Below are 16,775 nucleotides of genomic sequence, written 5' to 3'. Positions count from 1 at the left end.
TGGAGCCCAAGATCTAAAAAGGCCATTATCAAGTCCAAATTATAGCAACAACAAAGAAGCCCGAATCTGTCTTCCAGCCCGAGCACTGTTCGGTATTTTGGCCATATCTGGAGTTCTAGAAGTCCAAATGAGCTGAATGTTTTACACAAGAAATCTGAGACAATTGCCTACAACTTTCATGTTTACAACTGGCTCCAATTTTGACGTTATCAATGACGTTTTGGGCAGACAAGAGAAGATAAGGATTGTCACCAAGTCAAAAGTTGGCCACCCACTTATCAATTAGTCATCAAATCAATAGTTCCCAATTTTGGCCTATAAAAGGAGGCATTTTCCATGCATTTAGGCATCTTGGTTTTCCATATCAAGATCATGCTCTTCCTTTCTCTCTTTGTATTTTTTGTAATGTTTATGCTTTGCTTTCATTAATATTAAGTTTATGCCTTTCATTTCCTTTCCTTTACTTAATTAACTTTTATGTTCTTATTTTGTTTATCTATTTTGCTTTCTTTCATTATGTCTAGCTAAGTTAGTCATGTCAAGGTGAAAAGGTTACACTAATGGTGTAAGAATAAGTATAATGTAAACTTAATATGGACTTTAATGTTTGATACTAACATGTTTTATATTTGTTATCTTGTTCACTCTTTAATACTTTGCTTGTTAAATGACTAATCTTGATTTATGTTGTATAACACTTGGTACAACAAATGCTTGGCACTTTCATAGCCCATAATGTATGGTATAACCGACACCTGAGCTATGAAAGGAACTTGATTTGTTGTTAACATAAGTTATAATCATGAATGCTTGACGAGATTTACAAGTATTAGCATTAATTGAATAAGATGACTAATGTAATCATGTTAACAATATATAATCTGATTGGAACCTCCTTTGTGTGTGGTTTCCAATTCAATAATAAGAGTTTATACTATACTTGTTTGATATACCATTAGTGGAACCTCTAACCTTGACATTTGTTATTATTATTGTTTAATCCTTACATTAATTTTTCATCTCCAAGTTCCCATCATCTTCTTCTTCTTCTCTTTCTTTACTACTACTACTACTACTACTACTATTATTATTATTATTATTAGTATTACTATTACTATTACTATTATTATTATTATTATTATTATTATTATTATTAGTATTACTATTATTGTTGTTGTTGTTGTTATTACTATTATTGTTGTTGTTGTTATTTATAATTTGTACAAATAACCTCCCTGTGGTTCGACCCCGGTCTTGCCGGGTTATTTATTACTTCGACACTCCTGCACTTGGGAGAAGACATCAATCTTTTCGTCGTGTCAGATATAATTGGCTGAAACTGGCCGGTGTTTCAAATCACGCTGCCTCTTTATCAAAGATCAAGACGGGGTTATATGTGCCAGGTGGCACCAGAAGGACCAAGGGCTTTGACATTTCTCTTGGACCTTTGTTAATAAACTAATGCTGAGAATCTGTAGGTGCAATATAGAGGATTGGCTAACGGAGGAGAAGCCACCATTATTAGAAAACATTAGCGGGTCATGGTAGAGATTTTAGAGAGAGATTTTATGAACTCGGTATAGGAATTTTAAGAATGTTCTTCGCATAATAAATAAATAAACTTGCACAAAAAAATCCAGACTTTTTTTTTTGAGAATAAATCCAGACATGTTGCTTTTACAATTGTATAAAAATGGCATCAATGACAGCATATACGTTCTCTAATTATAGCGATTCTAATTATAATATTGATACTTTGTATTGGAAAAACTTTTACAGCAAATTAGGAGCCAATCTCCCCACCCCAATAACTGGAAACCAGCCATTGTTGTCTGACCCGAAGAAACCTAATTCAGGACTTGATCGGACCTAGCTTCATCCTACCTAACTGACATTTCAATCCTTGTCTCTCTTCAAACTGCCAATACATTCATGAACTTTGTGATTTTTGCTGCTTCCTGAGTCGTAACCTTAAGAGCTGTCTGTCTTCTCCCAATACCCAAAACTGTGTTGTCCAGGTCAATACATTCTATGATCTCTGGTCCGCTTCCTCCTGGTCGGAGATTTCTCCTTCCCTTGATGCCAGCCCTCCCTTCGTCGTCCTCTCCTTGGACGACTGTATGGAGGACATTTTAAATCTCGATTACAATCTTTACAGCAGTAACAAACAAACCTTTTTTTTATCATTGCAATGTCTCATGTGATCTTGTCACCCTTTCAACTCTTGGAACTCAATGTCATTTCTGCACAAGATCTCGCCAAGGTCTCACGAAAGATGAAAACCTATGCAGTTGCATGGATCCACCCAGACCGGAAACTTTCAACAAGAATCGACTCTGAGGGACGCAACAATCCCACTTGGAATGACAAGTTTGTTTTCCGCGTGGATGACAGGTTCCTCCATGGTGACACCTCTGCTGTCATGATTGAAATCTACGCCCTGCATTGGTTCCGTGACATTCATGTAGGCACCGTCCGTGTCATTGTTGGGAACCTGATTCCCCCGCCTGATCCCCACCATCACAACCAATTTCAGATAGGCATGCGCTTCGTTGCTCTCCAGGTCCGCCGACCGTCAGGACGCCCCAAGGGGATTCTTAACATTGGTGTGGCGCTTCTTGATAGCTCAATGCGAAGCATGCCATTGTATTCACAGCTTAGCTCGGCCGTGGGTTATCGTCAGCTTATGGGGGAAGAGGACATGGATCATCATAAAGATGTTTCTGATGTTAGCAGTAGTGGCATCCGTTCCAATCCCCTCTTGCTTCCTTGGCCTCCGAAATCTGAATTAAGACGTACGAAGAGTGATTCAAGTTCCTTGTTTGGGTCAATGGTGATGGAAAAGAAAAGGATGGTGATGAAAGGGAAGGGTGCTTCCATGATTAGTGGCTCAGAATCGGAGGATACGATGATGATGAATGGAGGGAGAACAAAAGCTAGTTCCATGGTCAGCGGATCAGAATTGGAGAAGAAGAACAAGAATTGGAGACAAGAAGCCAGTTACATGATAAGTGGCTCAGAGATTGTCAAGAAAGACCAAAATAATAATTTGGTTCTTAGTGATTCAGAGCTTAATGGGGCCTTTGCAAAAGCCTCGTTAAGCTCTGAAGCATTAACAAACGAAAGATCTGATGACAAATCAACCGAATTGGATAACATTGTGAAAACTGTACCGAAATTTCCAGGGTTGGATCTTGGATCTCCGTACAACAACTTCAGGCATGCAACTCCGAAAAAGGCAAATTTAATAAGTAGGCCAGCTATCACCGATTCAGAATTGGGCCCATCACCATCAGAGGTGGCGGCAGTAATGACAAGAAAGAAAAATCGTCGAGTCGTAGAGACAGAGAGTGAGATAATGGGAGTAATGAGCTTGGATGGAAGCATGGAGGGTCTTCAATCTAAACTGGAAAGATGGAGAGCAGAGCTTCCGCCAGTTTACGATTCCAGTGATATCTCAAGTTTTCCTGCTAGTAGCACTTCTAAAGAAAGCAAAATTGTTAAACGACACAGCCGCAGGCACAGTGCTGATGATGATGGCACGTTTACTTGCTTCGGTAGATTTTGTGGTTTAGAGTGTTCAATTGTATGTGGTGGCCCTGCCAGGAGGAAAACAGATGGGAAGAGGAATCGAAGCTATTCCATGGATAATTTGAGGTATAATGTTTAAATTTACCTGATCAGTGACTGATGGGATCGTTTATCTCTGTGTTTCGGATTATTCGATCGGTTAAAGTCGGGAAACTAACAGCCTTTTGCTATAGTGCCTCGTCACTCATGAGAATTAAGGTATCACAAGAGTCTGCCCTGTAGCCTCTCTTTAATTTGATATTATCCATTTACAATGGCACAGTTCGGAGATCAGTTTCATCAGATATGTTGTTGTTGACCGTACGAGGATCTTGTCACATTCTACTCCTGAAATTAACAATCCTTGCTTTCAGACATTTTCTTCTGCTGACCAAGAATGTTGTCTCTTTACCTTTGATCTTCGATTTTTTCTTTTGCATCATGTTAGATTGAAGAGTTTTTGTTACCTTCAGTGTTAATCAAGCATCACTTTTTAAACACCAAGATCAGTTGCCTTAGAATCCTTCTTATTCTTAAGCTAAATATCATTTCTCCGTACGTGCTCGTCGTCATTCGTGTGCAGGAACCATGCTTTATATTATTTTCTAATTCCCTATTGTTTAAAATCATGTATCAGAAATAAAAATTAATAGAAAAGTAAGGTCAGGATAATTATGTTCAAACGATGTGGGCACAAAACTTTTGATCTTATCCATTGATTCTCGAGTTCTTGTAATTAATTTAAGCTTCTTTCTTATACTGTTTGATTTCAAATTAAGGATTCTGCATCAGCCAGCAAAAAGTGCTCTTCAGTGGATTCCATTTCTGATAAGATAAGGAGTAGCGCAATAAGGATTCTCTATGTCGAGAAAATTGTTGCTTGGACACACACACACAACACACACACACACACACACACACACACACACAACACACACAAGCTCCACTATAGTACATATGCTGTCCTGGAAACATTTTACTTTTTTAGAGAATGGACATTCCATGGAGTTTCCTTGTGAAGTAAATTTAAGTTTCCCAGAAATGGGTTGACAGGAGAGGAGTGTAGCTGAAACAAGAATCTAGTCATTTTATGATGGATCCAAAAAAATCCCCTAAAATAAACCTAAAGAAACACCTCCAGAGTGCAGACTTATATTCCAAGCTCAAAATACAACAAGAAACTTAAGGAGAGTACAACGCCGAATCCCAACTCCCTAGATAACATGAGCTCAAGAAAGAAACCTTAGGTCATGTTTGGTGTGACATGCCCACCACCCTTGATGCTAGGCGTGTATTCCATTATTTATGTAACCTCAGGATTCCATGCTCGAGCGTACTATACGTGAGCTTAGAATTGCATCTTGAGACCAACATTCTTAAATCTAGGTAATATACCTAGATTTATTTTTCATTTTTAATGGCCTAACTTCTATTAGAAATTTTTATGAGATTTTATACGGGCCTTTTATTATTTTATACTAATCTAAATTTTTTAATAAAATATAACTTAAAATATCACAATAATAAAATTATACTCTAAACACTTCTTCTTATAAAAAGACTATAAAAAAAGACTCACTATAAAAATTTTAGAACAAAAGTTTATGATTTTTACTCTTTGTTGTATGTATATTTTCAGAGTATTTTTTAAAAAATTTATTATATATTTTTTTAAATATTTATTTAAATATAGGAGAGTCTCTATTTTTACTAAACAAATTTTTTATATAAATACTAGTTACAAGTTATTTTGATCTGTCAAATATAAAGTATATGTTATTAATCATATAAAAAAATACATTAAACTATTATAAATAATTAATTAACGATCATCTAAACTGACTACTCTATTTCTAGGTTATTTGAAATTATTTTTTAGGATATAATCACTTTGGCTATCGATATAAAAGGAGAGGAAGAGGTATTTTGATTGAACCCGTAAACATTCTCTATCCTTTTCCTTGTTTTAGAAAGTGGATTCCTCAAGAACAGTGACGAAAAAAAATTCCCTGCACTTTTATACCATCAATGGTAGTTAATTTTTCAAGAGTATTTGTTGCCCTTTATGTCTCCAAATTAAAGTTAGACCCGCACGCCCGCCCGGACCTGTGCTATGGCTTCGGGGGAGCCACCCCCGAAGTTTTAAAATATCTTAGTTTTAATCTTTAAATTTTTAATTTCTTCATAATAGGTAACATTCGTTCCTAAAAATAAAATATTTGCACAGCTGAAGTTTTAAAATATCTTAATTTTAGTCTTTAAAGTTTTAATTTCTTCATAATAGTTATACATTCGGATCCTAAAAATAAAATATTTTCTTTTCAACCTTTTAATTGGCATCTTCATATAAAATTTTCTAGTTCCACCCCCTCTTCCCCCTCTTCCCATGGTTGGACCAAATTCAATTATAAAAATTAATTTGTCATATTTATTTGGAAATATAGATAAAAGATATGGATCTTTATAGAGAAAAGAAAATTAATCTATAAAATTTAATGTTTTGTTTGATAGTGTGGTTGCAGTTTTTTTAAATAATTTTTTATGCTAAAATGCACGTCAATGATTTTTTATTTTATTTTTTAAAAATTATTTTTGATATCAGAACATCAAAATAATTTAAAAACACTAAAAATATATCAATTTGAAATAAATAAAAAAATAAAAAAAAATTAAACTTTTTTCAAAAATACTTTTAAAATACAAAAATAAATAAGTATTAATTAATTCCTTTTTATTATTACACATAAAAAAAATACACCGATGTAATTTCACCATCAAGACTGCCCATGCTCATAAAGCCTATCATTAATATTAATATATTAAAGGAATTTTGAAAAATAAAATGTTGTTTTGACTTTAGCAGTCAAACACAGTGGTTGAATTTTGATTTGTTATCGTATTGTGATAATTCTAATAAATTTTTAAGAGGTGCTTGAGAAATCTATTCATATACTCCATGTTTATTTTCTGTATAATTCTACAACTACAAATTATAGCAAAATTCGTAAATAAAATTAATTTTTTTCTTTCCTTCTTCTCATCTGTTTAATATGTTTTAAGCTTAATGTGTATTTCTTATAAAAGCTTATTTGGTTTGAAAGTATATTAATTTGACTTTCCTGAAGTATTTTGCAATATTTTTAATATTTTTGTATAAAAATTATCAAAGATATCTAATAAAATATCATTTTAGTATTTTTGCAGTATTCTTATATTTTAAAAATTATTTTAAAAAATAAAAATATATTCCGAACAAAGTCATAATCTCTTTTTTTTCATGCTATTATTATTATTATTATTATTTTATTTTTTATTTATATATTATTTGAGATAATAAAATTAAATTTGGCAAGGTACTATTGTTGCTCACTTGGAAGATGGAAATTTTCTAAAATGACAGAGATGTCCTAAGCCCACTAATCTCAAACTTCGAAGGCACTGTGTTAACCTTGTTTCTGGGATGGGCTTCTCGTAGGCAGCCATGCTTGAGTCTTCTCTAGGCCTTGAATTGTGAATTTTATTTCTGTCTACTATATCTTAATTATTAATTCAAGATCACTTCAAAATAATAATAATGTTAATAATAATAAAGCCAGGTTTGAAAGTTATATCTTTCGATCAACTTTCATGTGATTTTTTTTTTGTAATATTCTGAAAACAAATTCAATTACTATCCATGTTAAAAATTAGAGGACATTTTATCATTCTAAACTTTAATTTTTTTAAATTATTTTTTTTAATATATTAGAAATAAATTTAAAAAAATAAAAATATATATAATATTTTTGTATATTTTCAAAAGAAAAAAAAGACTGCAGTTCAAACATGCACGGTAATGACCGAAAAGAAAAATACGAGACTGGGAGAGGGTTTAAATAAAGTACGATGTCCGTATTATTACAATATTTATGTGACGAGAGAGTTGCAAAAGCGAGTCAAGGCACAAGGCGAGGGACGGCGGCGGGCGAAAAGAACTAGGGAGGGAGGGAGGGAGGAGGCGTGGATAAAAAAAACACAAAAGAAAAATGATGGCAACCGACGGAACGGAGGCCTGAAAAAGAAATAAAAAGGCCGGGAGTTGTCTCATATTGGAGGTACAATGTCCCCTCTCCCACCATTTCTGGGCCCCATTTAAAAAGCAACCTTCCGTACCAAATCTTCATTTTAATGGCCATTGCCTGGGTTTTAGGTCGGGCAGCTAGCTACTGCTCCAAGGAGAGGCACTCCTCTGTTGAAACCCCACGCGCCTCGGCCTCACCAATCCTCCCCCACCAATCTACAAACAAGAATCCCGAAAACTGCTTGCGAAATTATGAGGTAAAAACCTATGTTAGTCTTCAAATTATCAATTCATTCTCAATTGGATTCCTCAGCTAAGAATTTATTTCAACTTAATTCTTAATTTTGCTAAAATCTGTGATGATTTTAGATAGGGAGACACGGTTGAAAACTATAATGGGAGGAGACTAGATTGAGAAATATTTTAATAAATGTATACACTGAAGAAAATAAGAGGATTGATTTGAGTTTTTTCAAATTAAATTTATTTCAGTTAGAGTAAAATTTTAGAGTTAATGATTCAAATCATTGTTTTAAGTTGACTGTGGTTCGAGAGGAGATCAATAAAAAAAAGTATGGAATAATCGGTAGGCTTAGGATTAAGATTAAACAATTAAAAGATTATTTTATTTTTTTGTAAATTAATTAACTTTTATATTTATATTAAGTACATTAGATATGATCAATCAGCAATTTATAAAAGATGTAATACAACATTTAAAAAAAAAAAGATCACATGCATTTAATTTGTGTCATAATACCGGTGCTAGTGATTTTTATCATTTCATATGAACACCTTGATAATGAAACTATAAATGATTGATGGATTAAGCAAGACTTTGTAAAAGTTTAAAGTATTAAGACTGATTTGTAATATTTTATGTAGATGAAGGACTAACTTGTAGTTATGTCACTCCTTCTTCAGAGTTTGTAACAAAAGGTGCCGAGCTGGTACCTGTTGAAAAACGTAATTAAAAGAAAGAAGGAAAGGAGGGCGGTCTGGTCCCCGAACCTCCTCCTAAGTTCCCCGGTCAGGCGCGTACCCTGTCTACTGACGTGGCGCTCTTTGGCAGCTTGGAGGCACGTGGATCGGCCCCCACCTTGTCGGTTTGTCTCTCGTATCAGACAACCTCTTACCTTGCCTAATCTTCCGATTTGCAATCCTAATTAATTGCCTGCCCCCTAGCTACAGCTGTGCTCCTCCGTCGTATAATAAATTTCATAACGATTTTTGCATAAGTTCTTAAGAATAGAAAAAACCAATCCAGGTTATTTGTTTTAAGATTATAATCCGGTTTTAGACTCTTAATTACATATTCAACATTCGATTAGGTTGTGATTGTCTTAATTTGGGATATAAAATCCACTGTTAATGACAGTGGCAATGTCTGGTTTTAGTGTTGTATCGAACTATATTCTTAAAAGATTATAAATCTCTTTTTTTTCTTGTTATTCATCTCCATCTTTTTAAGGGCAGCCCCGCCATCCACTGACGATACATCTCTCTAGGTCTCAGCTTTCGAAAACAAGGGTTTGTGCCGTTTGTCCTTGAAATGGTGGACAACACCTAGGAAGAAAGAAAGGGTGAGGTGAAGCCATGGTCTATGCTTTTGCTGCCTCACACTTTTGACCTTAACCCATGCTTTTACACCGAAGCTCGATCGAGTTGTTAACTATCATCATCTAAATTTGCAACTTTTTGAAGAATTCTCATCGAGTTGATCAGTCTTGTTTAGGCAGGCATGCATGCATTATGATATTTACTGCAAATTAATTAGAATCATCATAGTTTGCTGCCCATTTCCTGGTTTTGATCATGCATGAGAAGCTCCTTTCTACTCGAATCAAAAAACCCAATCCAGCCAAAACTCTCTCTCTTCCTGTTCTTTGAAGAAAAATATAGTTGTTCTTGGCATGTGATTTCTGGTTTTTTTTAATATTTTTTCTACTGGTGTACTCATTTTACTCTCCCTTGACAAGCTTTTTATCTCGTTTGGATAAAAGAATAGTTTTTATACAGCAGTTTTCACTGCAAATTCTATTAGGTTTTGAAAATGGTGGCGTGTTTTGCAAAGTTTTGAGGTGTAATATATTTGCTATGTGGTTTATTATAAATTCTACTGGGAATGAGAGGGCCAGATGCAATAATTATGTAGTTAGTGATTTGTTTATAAAAAAAAAAAAGGAAAAAAGATTTCTTTCCAGAACAAAGGGGATGTTCAAGAACAAATCCTGAACTTTTAGGACGGCTTCTACAAGGAAAAAGATCTTGTTTTATTAATTAATTGATAAATCCACAAAAGTAGATGTCGTGGATAATATTTTGGTTTTTATAATATTCCAGTCTCTTTTAAAAAGACACATTTTGAGGTTTTTTTTTACTATTAAAAGAATAATGGATAAATTATAATAATTTCCTTGAAGTGACATGATAAAAACACCAAGATATTCCTTTTTATACAAAAATAAGAAATAAAAATAAATAAAAACCCTTGTCGAGTATTAAAAAGAAAAACGGATAAAAAAAGAAGCATAGTTTAGAAATTCAAAACAAAATGAAAAATAAATTTTCTCCTGTCCCTTTCTACGTATATTCTTTCTCTAGATTCTCCCTTTAAAAAAAAAATCAACTATCTTTTTTATATACATAATAATCAAGGGTCTTTTGAAGAAAATAAGTTTCATACAATAATTTTTTAAAAAAACGTTAAAAGTGCTTCTATCAAAGTATTGGAATATATTAAAAAATCTAGGTATATTTATTTTTTAAAAAGTGATTTTTAAGAGAAATTACTTTTTAAATTTTCATGTATGTGTATATTATTAAAAAAGCTGGTCAATGAAAAACAATTCCCTGCCAAAAGAAATTTTGGTTGAATTTCCAAAAAAAACATTTTTCTATAAAATTTAGGCAAAAAATACTTTCCAAAGGTTATAGAAAATTTATAAATATTATATTATTTGCTGATTATATCAAATTTGGTAAAAAAAAAATTTATTGCTATGTATATTTTATTTTGAATATTTATTTTTTAATTTCATCTCTTAAAATTTAATTTTTAGATTAGCTTTGGTCCTTATTTTTATAATTTTTTATTTGCTTTTTTTTTTATTTTTTATTAAAAAAATTTATCTATTAATTTGGTCCTCATTCTTTTGATTGTTACTTATTTTATTTGAAATACTTTATTAAATGTTAATTATTATTATTATTCTAATTTTTTTATCTTTTATTTTTTAGATTTGATCTTTATTATCTTGATTATTATTTATTTTATTTGACATAATTTATAAAATTATATATATATATTTTCATTTTATTCTCATTTTACCTTTTTAATTGTAAAATTTATTCCTTGTTATTTTAATAAATTTTAGAAAAATAAAACATTAATAAGTTATTTTCTAGCTCATTTTCCATAACATAACCAAATATTGGAAAATATTTTCTAATTTATTTTCTATTGTATTACCAAATATCAGAATATAATTCACTTTCTTAAAATTTATTTTTCTAAAAAAATTACTTTCTAACAAAAATACAGGATCAAAATTCACGCCACTTCAAAAAAAATAATCATAGTATGACACAAGCAATTAGAGTATAAGAAATTATTTACATGTTAACAATACATAAGGTGTAGGTTTCCACGGTGTCACTAAATATATATTATTGCAAATTTCTATATTAATATTACCTCTTTACCATTTGGTTTAAAAAAAAAAACTTGAAGTTGGGTCATTTAAATCTCTTTTAATGATTTATTGATCTTGAATGATATATTTGTTTCCACTGCAACACTAAATATTTATCATTGCAAATTTCTATATTAAAACTATCTCTTTACCATTTGGTTTTTTAAAAAAATCTTGAAGTTGAGGTCATTTCAATCTCTTTTAATGGTTTATTCATTACCAAAAACTTGTTGGATGATATATTTGTTTTTTAATAAATAATTAAATTACCTATTCGTCTAAGGTCACAAAAATTAGAACTTTAAGTATTAACGTATTGTTTTTTTTTTTTAAGATTAATGTAGGTGTCCGGGTCAGCTTGCGTGCACCACGACTAATTCCATGAGCCCTGAAGTTAATGACCTTGTAAGCTTTCGGTGGCCATCATATGAACAACCAAGGACTCAAACCTGAAATCACAGAGGGAGCAAACCCCATAGCCCCAAGTTCTTACTATTTGATCACTGCCTAAATGGTTATTCACGTATTGTTGGCATAACATATGGTGGTGGATAATAAGTTTGTCTTGTGTATGTGCGCGCGCGCGCGCGCGCGCGCGCGCGCGTGTATTTCAACTTTAATATGTTTTTATTTTTTTTTTATTTTTTTTACAAGTTTAGAGTGATTTGTAGGTTTGTTAGGATAATCCCAATTTCCTTAGTTTACAAGTTTAGTTGGGTGTTTTTTAAAAAAAAAATTAAGTGAATTTTACCTTTTCTTCTTTCTTTTTTTGTCATATTGTTTTTTTACCCCATAGTTGAAAAAAAGTAGTTCAAGAAAAAAGTCTTATTATTAAATTTTATAAAGTTCATGGACTTGTTCACATGTTTGGTTGTTTGATTTGGTTTATGGGGCTGACAAGATTTTATTTATTTATTTATTTCATTGCTAGGTGTTGAATTAACTGAGAGTTCATATTCATAATTGGATTTTTTTATATATATAATGTATGTTATCACGATCTAAAAAATATATCCCGGTACTGAATTGATGTTTAATTCTATAATTTTCTGTTTTGTTGTCATATAATTAAATAAAAAATAATTTTTTAAAAAATTATAATTTTAGTAGAGTTCATAATTTGATTCACAAGTTTGATGTGATAGCCTCCGAGTTACCTAACTTACAGATTTAACAAATTTAACTATTAACCAAACATGTTTTTATTGGATCCTTTAATTATTATTTTTTCAATTCTGTCCTTCAATATTGGATCGGTTAGATTATATAATACATTGTTTATTTTTGTTTCATAGTTTGTTCTCTACATGATTATCACTATTTAAAATAAGTATCTATTTTTAAATTGTTGTTTAATTTTTATAAATATATATTTTTATTATATAATTAAGTAAATTATAAAAAATACTATGAAACTCAACAGAGTTCATGATCAAAGTCGTTAAGAGACTGTTGTGGATTCAATTTATTATTGTTTAAATATTTTTTTAATTATTATCTTGTTTTTTTTTAAAATTAAATTATATTTTTATATGATTTTAAAATTGATTTGCTTAAAAAAATTTAATAATACTATTAATTTTTTTTTATATAATTTTAATAATTTGATATATTTTTTAAGAATTAATCCAAATGTGTGTGTGTATATAGTGGGTGGGAATTTTTCATTTAATTTTGCGCACCTACAAGAAAACCAGATTCTAAAGAGACATGATGATCATGCCAAGAAAAATTGACTGTGTGTGTTGTGGACCTGTGTTGAGAGTGCCTGGCGCACTACCAGACATAAGGGTCCCACAGTCATCACTCCCTCCACCACCTTCCTTCCTCCCCTAGCTAGCTACAACTTACCTTCCCTTCCTTTCCCTCCTCATTCCTGGACCACTAGCAATCCTAGTATTTTTCTCCTCTCCTGTACCGGAACGCAATCTCTCCCTCTCTGGTTTCTTAGTTCTAAAACAAAAAAAACTTACTTAACCACGAGCACAAAGTCTGTATCTTTACTATGGAAGGTGGTCTTGGTTCACTCGGCGGCGGCGGCGGCGGTTCTTCCGGGGCCTCCACAAATGACTCCACAATGTCAAAAGTGGAGGTGGTGGAGGCTGAGGCAAGTTCATATCCGGTGGAAGCTGAGCTTGAGCTGGGGCTGAGTCTTGGTAGTGGTGGTCGTGGTGGCGGTGGTGGTGGTGGTGGAGGGAAGGGTAAGGCAAATGCACGGTGCGAGCGTGGCAGAATCTTCACTGCCAAGGACTTTCCTTCGGTGGTCTCCCAGCCTCAAAGGCATAACAACAACACTTCTATATCTTCTGCTTGCGTTGTTGGTGCTGTTTCTGGGACTAAGAGAGCTGCTGACTCTGTCTCCCTTGAGGGTGGATCCCCTACTGCTGGCAGGTGGCGACCCCATTCTTTATTTTTTGTTAATATTCTTCAAATTTCTTTCATCTGCTTTGTTCGGTTACTATAAACAGTTAGAAATTTGAATATTTTGCTACTATTTTCTTTACCGGTGATCATATGTAGTTGCTGTGTCTGCAAGTACTTTTTGTTTCTTGGCCGGAGGGGCTTCTGGGTTCCTTTATTAACTAAGCATGATTAACAATCTTCTTATTTTTTCTTACCACCTTATCATAGAACTAGGCATACATGCATAAAGTTTCAAGTCTTCCTTATCTTTTCTCCGTTGCTTGCTTTTATATCTTGTTAAGCAAGTTGTTCTGTAAACGATTTGATTCTTCATTTTGCAGTATTAAAGCTTGATGTTTTGTATTATCCCTTGTTTTCCCCTGTATCCGTTTGTTTGTTGATCGATGATAATTTCTTGAACATTTATTTGCCAACGTTTCCTTAATTTATCTATGTTTAGGGACATGAAAGAAAAATTTGAAATTTGTTTCTGTTACTATATCTTGCCTGCTTATAGGGAAGTGAATTATCTGTGCGAACTTTATCTTTTCTCATCTTGATTCGTTAATTTCTTCCGTTGATGGCTTAATTTTCTGATTATATTAACTTGCTTTATGGGAGCAGTCAGGTTGTGGGGTGGCCTCCTATAAGGGCTTACCGGATGAATAGCTTGGTGAACCAAGCAAAGGCTGCAAGAGCTGAAGAAGACAAGGGAATTGGTGAGAAGGATAAATCTAAGGATAATTTGAAGAAGAAAATCTGTAATGGTAACAAGACCAGTGCTCCTAGTAATGAAAAGGGGCATCTTGGATTTGTCAAGGTGAATATGGATGGGATTCCAATTGGAAGGAAGGTAGATTTGAATGCTCATGCTTGCTATGAGACATTAGCCCAAGCATTGGAGGAAATGTTTTTCAGGTCCGCCACAACTATCAATTCCATTGGTGAGTCCACGGCCTTTCTTTCTCTATTTTAATTTCAAAATCTGACAGAATCTTGGATTTGGTCTTTTATTTCCCACTACAGATTTCTTTCCTTCCATTGCAATGCAAATTATACGAATATTACAGATTCCCTGCCTGATAAAGTCTTTGTGATGAACTTGGTATAATTTCCACTGCAAATGACATTCAATACAGAATGTTACTAGTTGGATTGCTTCAAAAACAAAAGAAAACTAGTTTGGTTACTTATGCTTCAGTATATCTTTCTGTGCTATTTTGATATATCCTTATGCTAACTTGCTGCTTGTGTATAAAATATCAGGTGGCGAGAAGCGGCAAGTAACAAAGCCCTCTAAGTTATTGGATGGATTGTCCGAGTTCGTGCTCACTTATGAAGATAAAGAGGGAGATTGGATGCTTGTGGGAGATGTTCCGTGGGGGTATGCAATTTCCATTAAAAATAAAATCACATTACTAAGTAGGAGAGGTGAGAGGAGCAGGTGGTCGGGTGGGTGCAACAGGCAGGTGTGCCCGTTGCAATGTTTCTTGGCGACCTTTTCAATTGAGACAATCAGTGGGGAGCAGAAAATAAGCTATCTGCTCGGATGGCTTACTAATCCTGCCTCACACAACATACTAAGCTTAGTGATGTGTACTATTTCTGTGTCCATAACATTATCTGTAACATATCGTTTTCACATCGATGGACCCAAATTCCATCTACTGTATATTGTATTAGGTCTCATCAGTTCTCAGTTGTTTAACCAGGTCGACTGAGAGAATGTTGAGCTCTTGAGCAACCTCCATTACCCTTCCCTGTCTAAATAGGGAAACGTTGCATAGTTCAAGCACTCAATTTCTAATTCTCATGGTTTCCTTTTCATTGTTTTTTCAGGATGTTCCTCAACTCTGTAAAAAGGCTTAGGATCATGAGGACCTCAGAGGCCAATGGACTTGGTATGCAAAATTTTCAATCAACTTTCCTGTGCCCGCTTGCTAGTTTTCCCACTTATTTTTGCTTCTCTTAGCACTCTAAATCTTCTTTTAATTGCAGCTCCAAGATTCCAGGATAGGAATGAGAAACAAAGAATAAAGCCTGTTTAGTCACTTCTTCCACAGCATTTTGAACTCCAGCAATACGGAGACACTGCTTAAAAACAAAAGACAAAGTAGAGAAGTTGATGGATCAGAATATTTTGCTAAGATTGTTCCTTCTTTTTACTGCTTTTCCATGTTTTTGTCGAACCAGTATCTGGTTCTAGCTTGTTTTTGTTGGCGATATTCAGTTTAGCTTCTTTTCTTTTCGTCTTATATGGTGCTGCTGCCATACCGGCATCGAACGCTTGACTGCTTCTCATACTGTAAATATGGGAGTACTTGATATCTAGAGTGGAGTTTGCTGCAATCTAGTGGACTCAGTTTAGTGTGTGGTTTGAAGCTTGAAATTTCTCATGGTATCGGTTGGCCCTGTCTTTGAAATATTTATACTTTAATCCATTGATTGTATGCCTGCGGATTGGCATAATTGCGTTGATTGATTCTGTTTTCTCGTGACAAACGTTAACTCTTCAAGTTGTTCTAACCTTCTTATTATGGTGCAGCTATGGTACTTAATGGTTAAACCTTCGACACCATTAAATATCGAAAACGCAATTCTGACAGTTCAGAGGCCGCCATCAAATGAAATTCCCCTGTCATGCCTTTTTTTTTAATTATGGAATATATTTTTTTATTTTTAAAAAATTATTTTTAACAGCACATTAAGAATAAATAAATAAAATTTAAATTTTTTTGAAAACATTTTAACACAGTAAAAATAAATAAATAATTTTTAAATTTTTTCAAAAACACTTTAACCAAACACAATTCAGACAGTTCAAGGCGACCATCAAATGATATTCTCTTCTCATGGTTTTTCCAATTACGTAACAGATGATATCTCTGATTTGTCATCTTCTTTTGAGCAACGCTCCAGATATGTGATGCCTCTCCACAACTAGTTTTGGCTTGTCACAACAATCCTGATGCGCTATACTATGGCACATGGTGTACCGATGGGTTGATCATCTTGCAGTTGCAACTGGTGATTCTATCCTGATGGGC

At 33.3% G+C, this 16,775-nt stretch overlaps 2 protein-coding genes across 2 annotated transcripts; both read left to right on the top strand.

Moving 5' to 3' along the window:
- Nucleotides 1-1,894: 1,894 nt before the first annotated feature.
- On the top strand, nucleotides 1,895-3,670 carry LOC105129399 (uncharacterized). Its single transcript, XM_011031440.1, has one exon. The coding sequence runs from the start codon at nucleotides 2,192-2,194 to the stop codon at nucleotides 3,668-3,670; it is 1,479 nt and encodes a 492-aa protein (XP_011029742.1). The 5' UTR covers nucleotides 1,895-2,191.
- A 9,395-nt stretch (nucleotides 3,671-13,065) lies between these two features.
- LOC105129398 (auxin-responsive protein IAA13-like) lies at nucleotides 13,066-16,204 on the top strand. The gene is made up of 5 exons (XM_011031439.1): nucleotides 13,066-13,716; nucleotides 14,353-14,672; nucleotides 14,995-15,112; nucleotides 15,568-15,629; nucleotides 15,727-16,204. Exons 1-5 carry the CDS (start codon nucleotides 13,331-13,333, stop codon nucleotides 15,774-15,776), a joined length of 936 nt encoding a protein of 311 aa, XP_011029741.1. The 5' UTR covers nucleotides 13,066-13,330; the 3' UTR covers nucleotides 15,777-16,204.
- The last annotated feature ends 571 nt before the right edge of the window (nucleotides 16,205-16,775 follow it).

Source organism: Populus euphratica, unplaced genomic scaffold, assembly GCF_000495115.2.
Source record: "Populus euphratica unplaced genomic scaffold, PopEup_1.0 scaffold18.1, whole genome shotgun sequence".
Classification (NCBI taxonomy): Eukaryota; Viridiplantae; Streptophyta; class Magnoliopsida; order Malpighiales; family Salicaceae; genus Populus; species Populus euphratica.
Note: the sequence above shows the minus strand (reverse complement) of the source record. Positions and strands in the feature narration are given on the sequence as shown.

Coding starts and splice junctions, on each gene's coding strand:
- LOC105129399 (XM_011031440.1), top strand. CDS start 2,192: ATGTCTCATGTGATCTTGTCACCCTTTCAACTCTTGGAACTCAATGTC.
- LOC105129398 (XM_011031439.1), top strand. CDS start 13,331: ATGGAAGGTGGTCTTGGTTCACTCGGCGGCGGCGGCGGCGGTTCTTCC. Junction 15,113..15,567: donor GTGGGAGATGTTCCGTGGGG/GTATGCAATTTC, acceptor TTGTTTTTTCAG/GATGTTCCTCAACTCTGTAA. Junction 15,630..15,726: donor CTCAGAGGCCAATGGACTTG/GTATGCAAAATT, acceptor TTTTAATTGCAG/CTCCAAGATTCCAGGATAGG.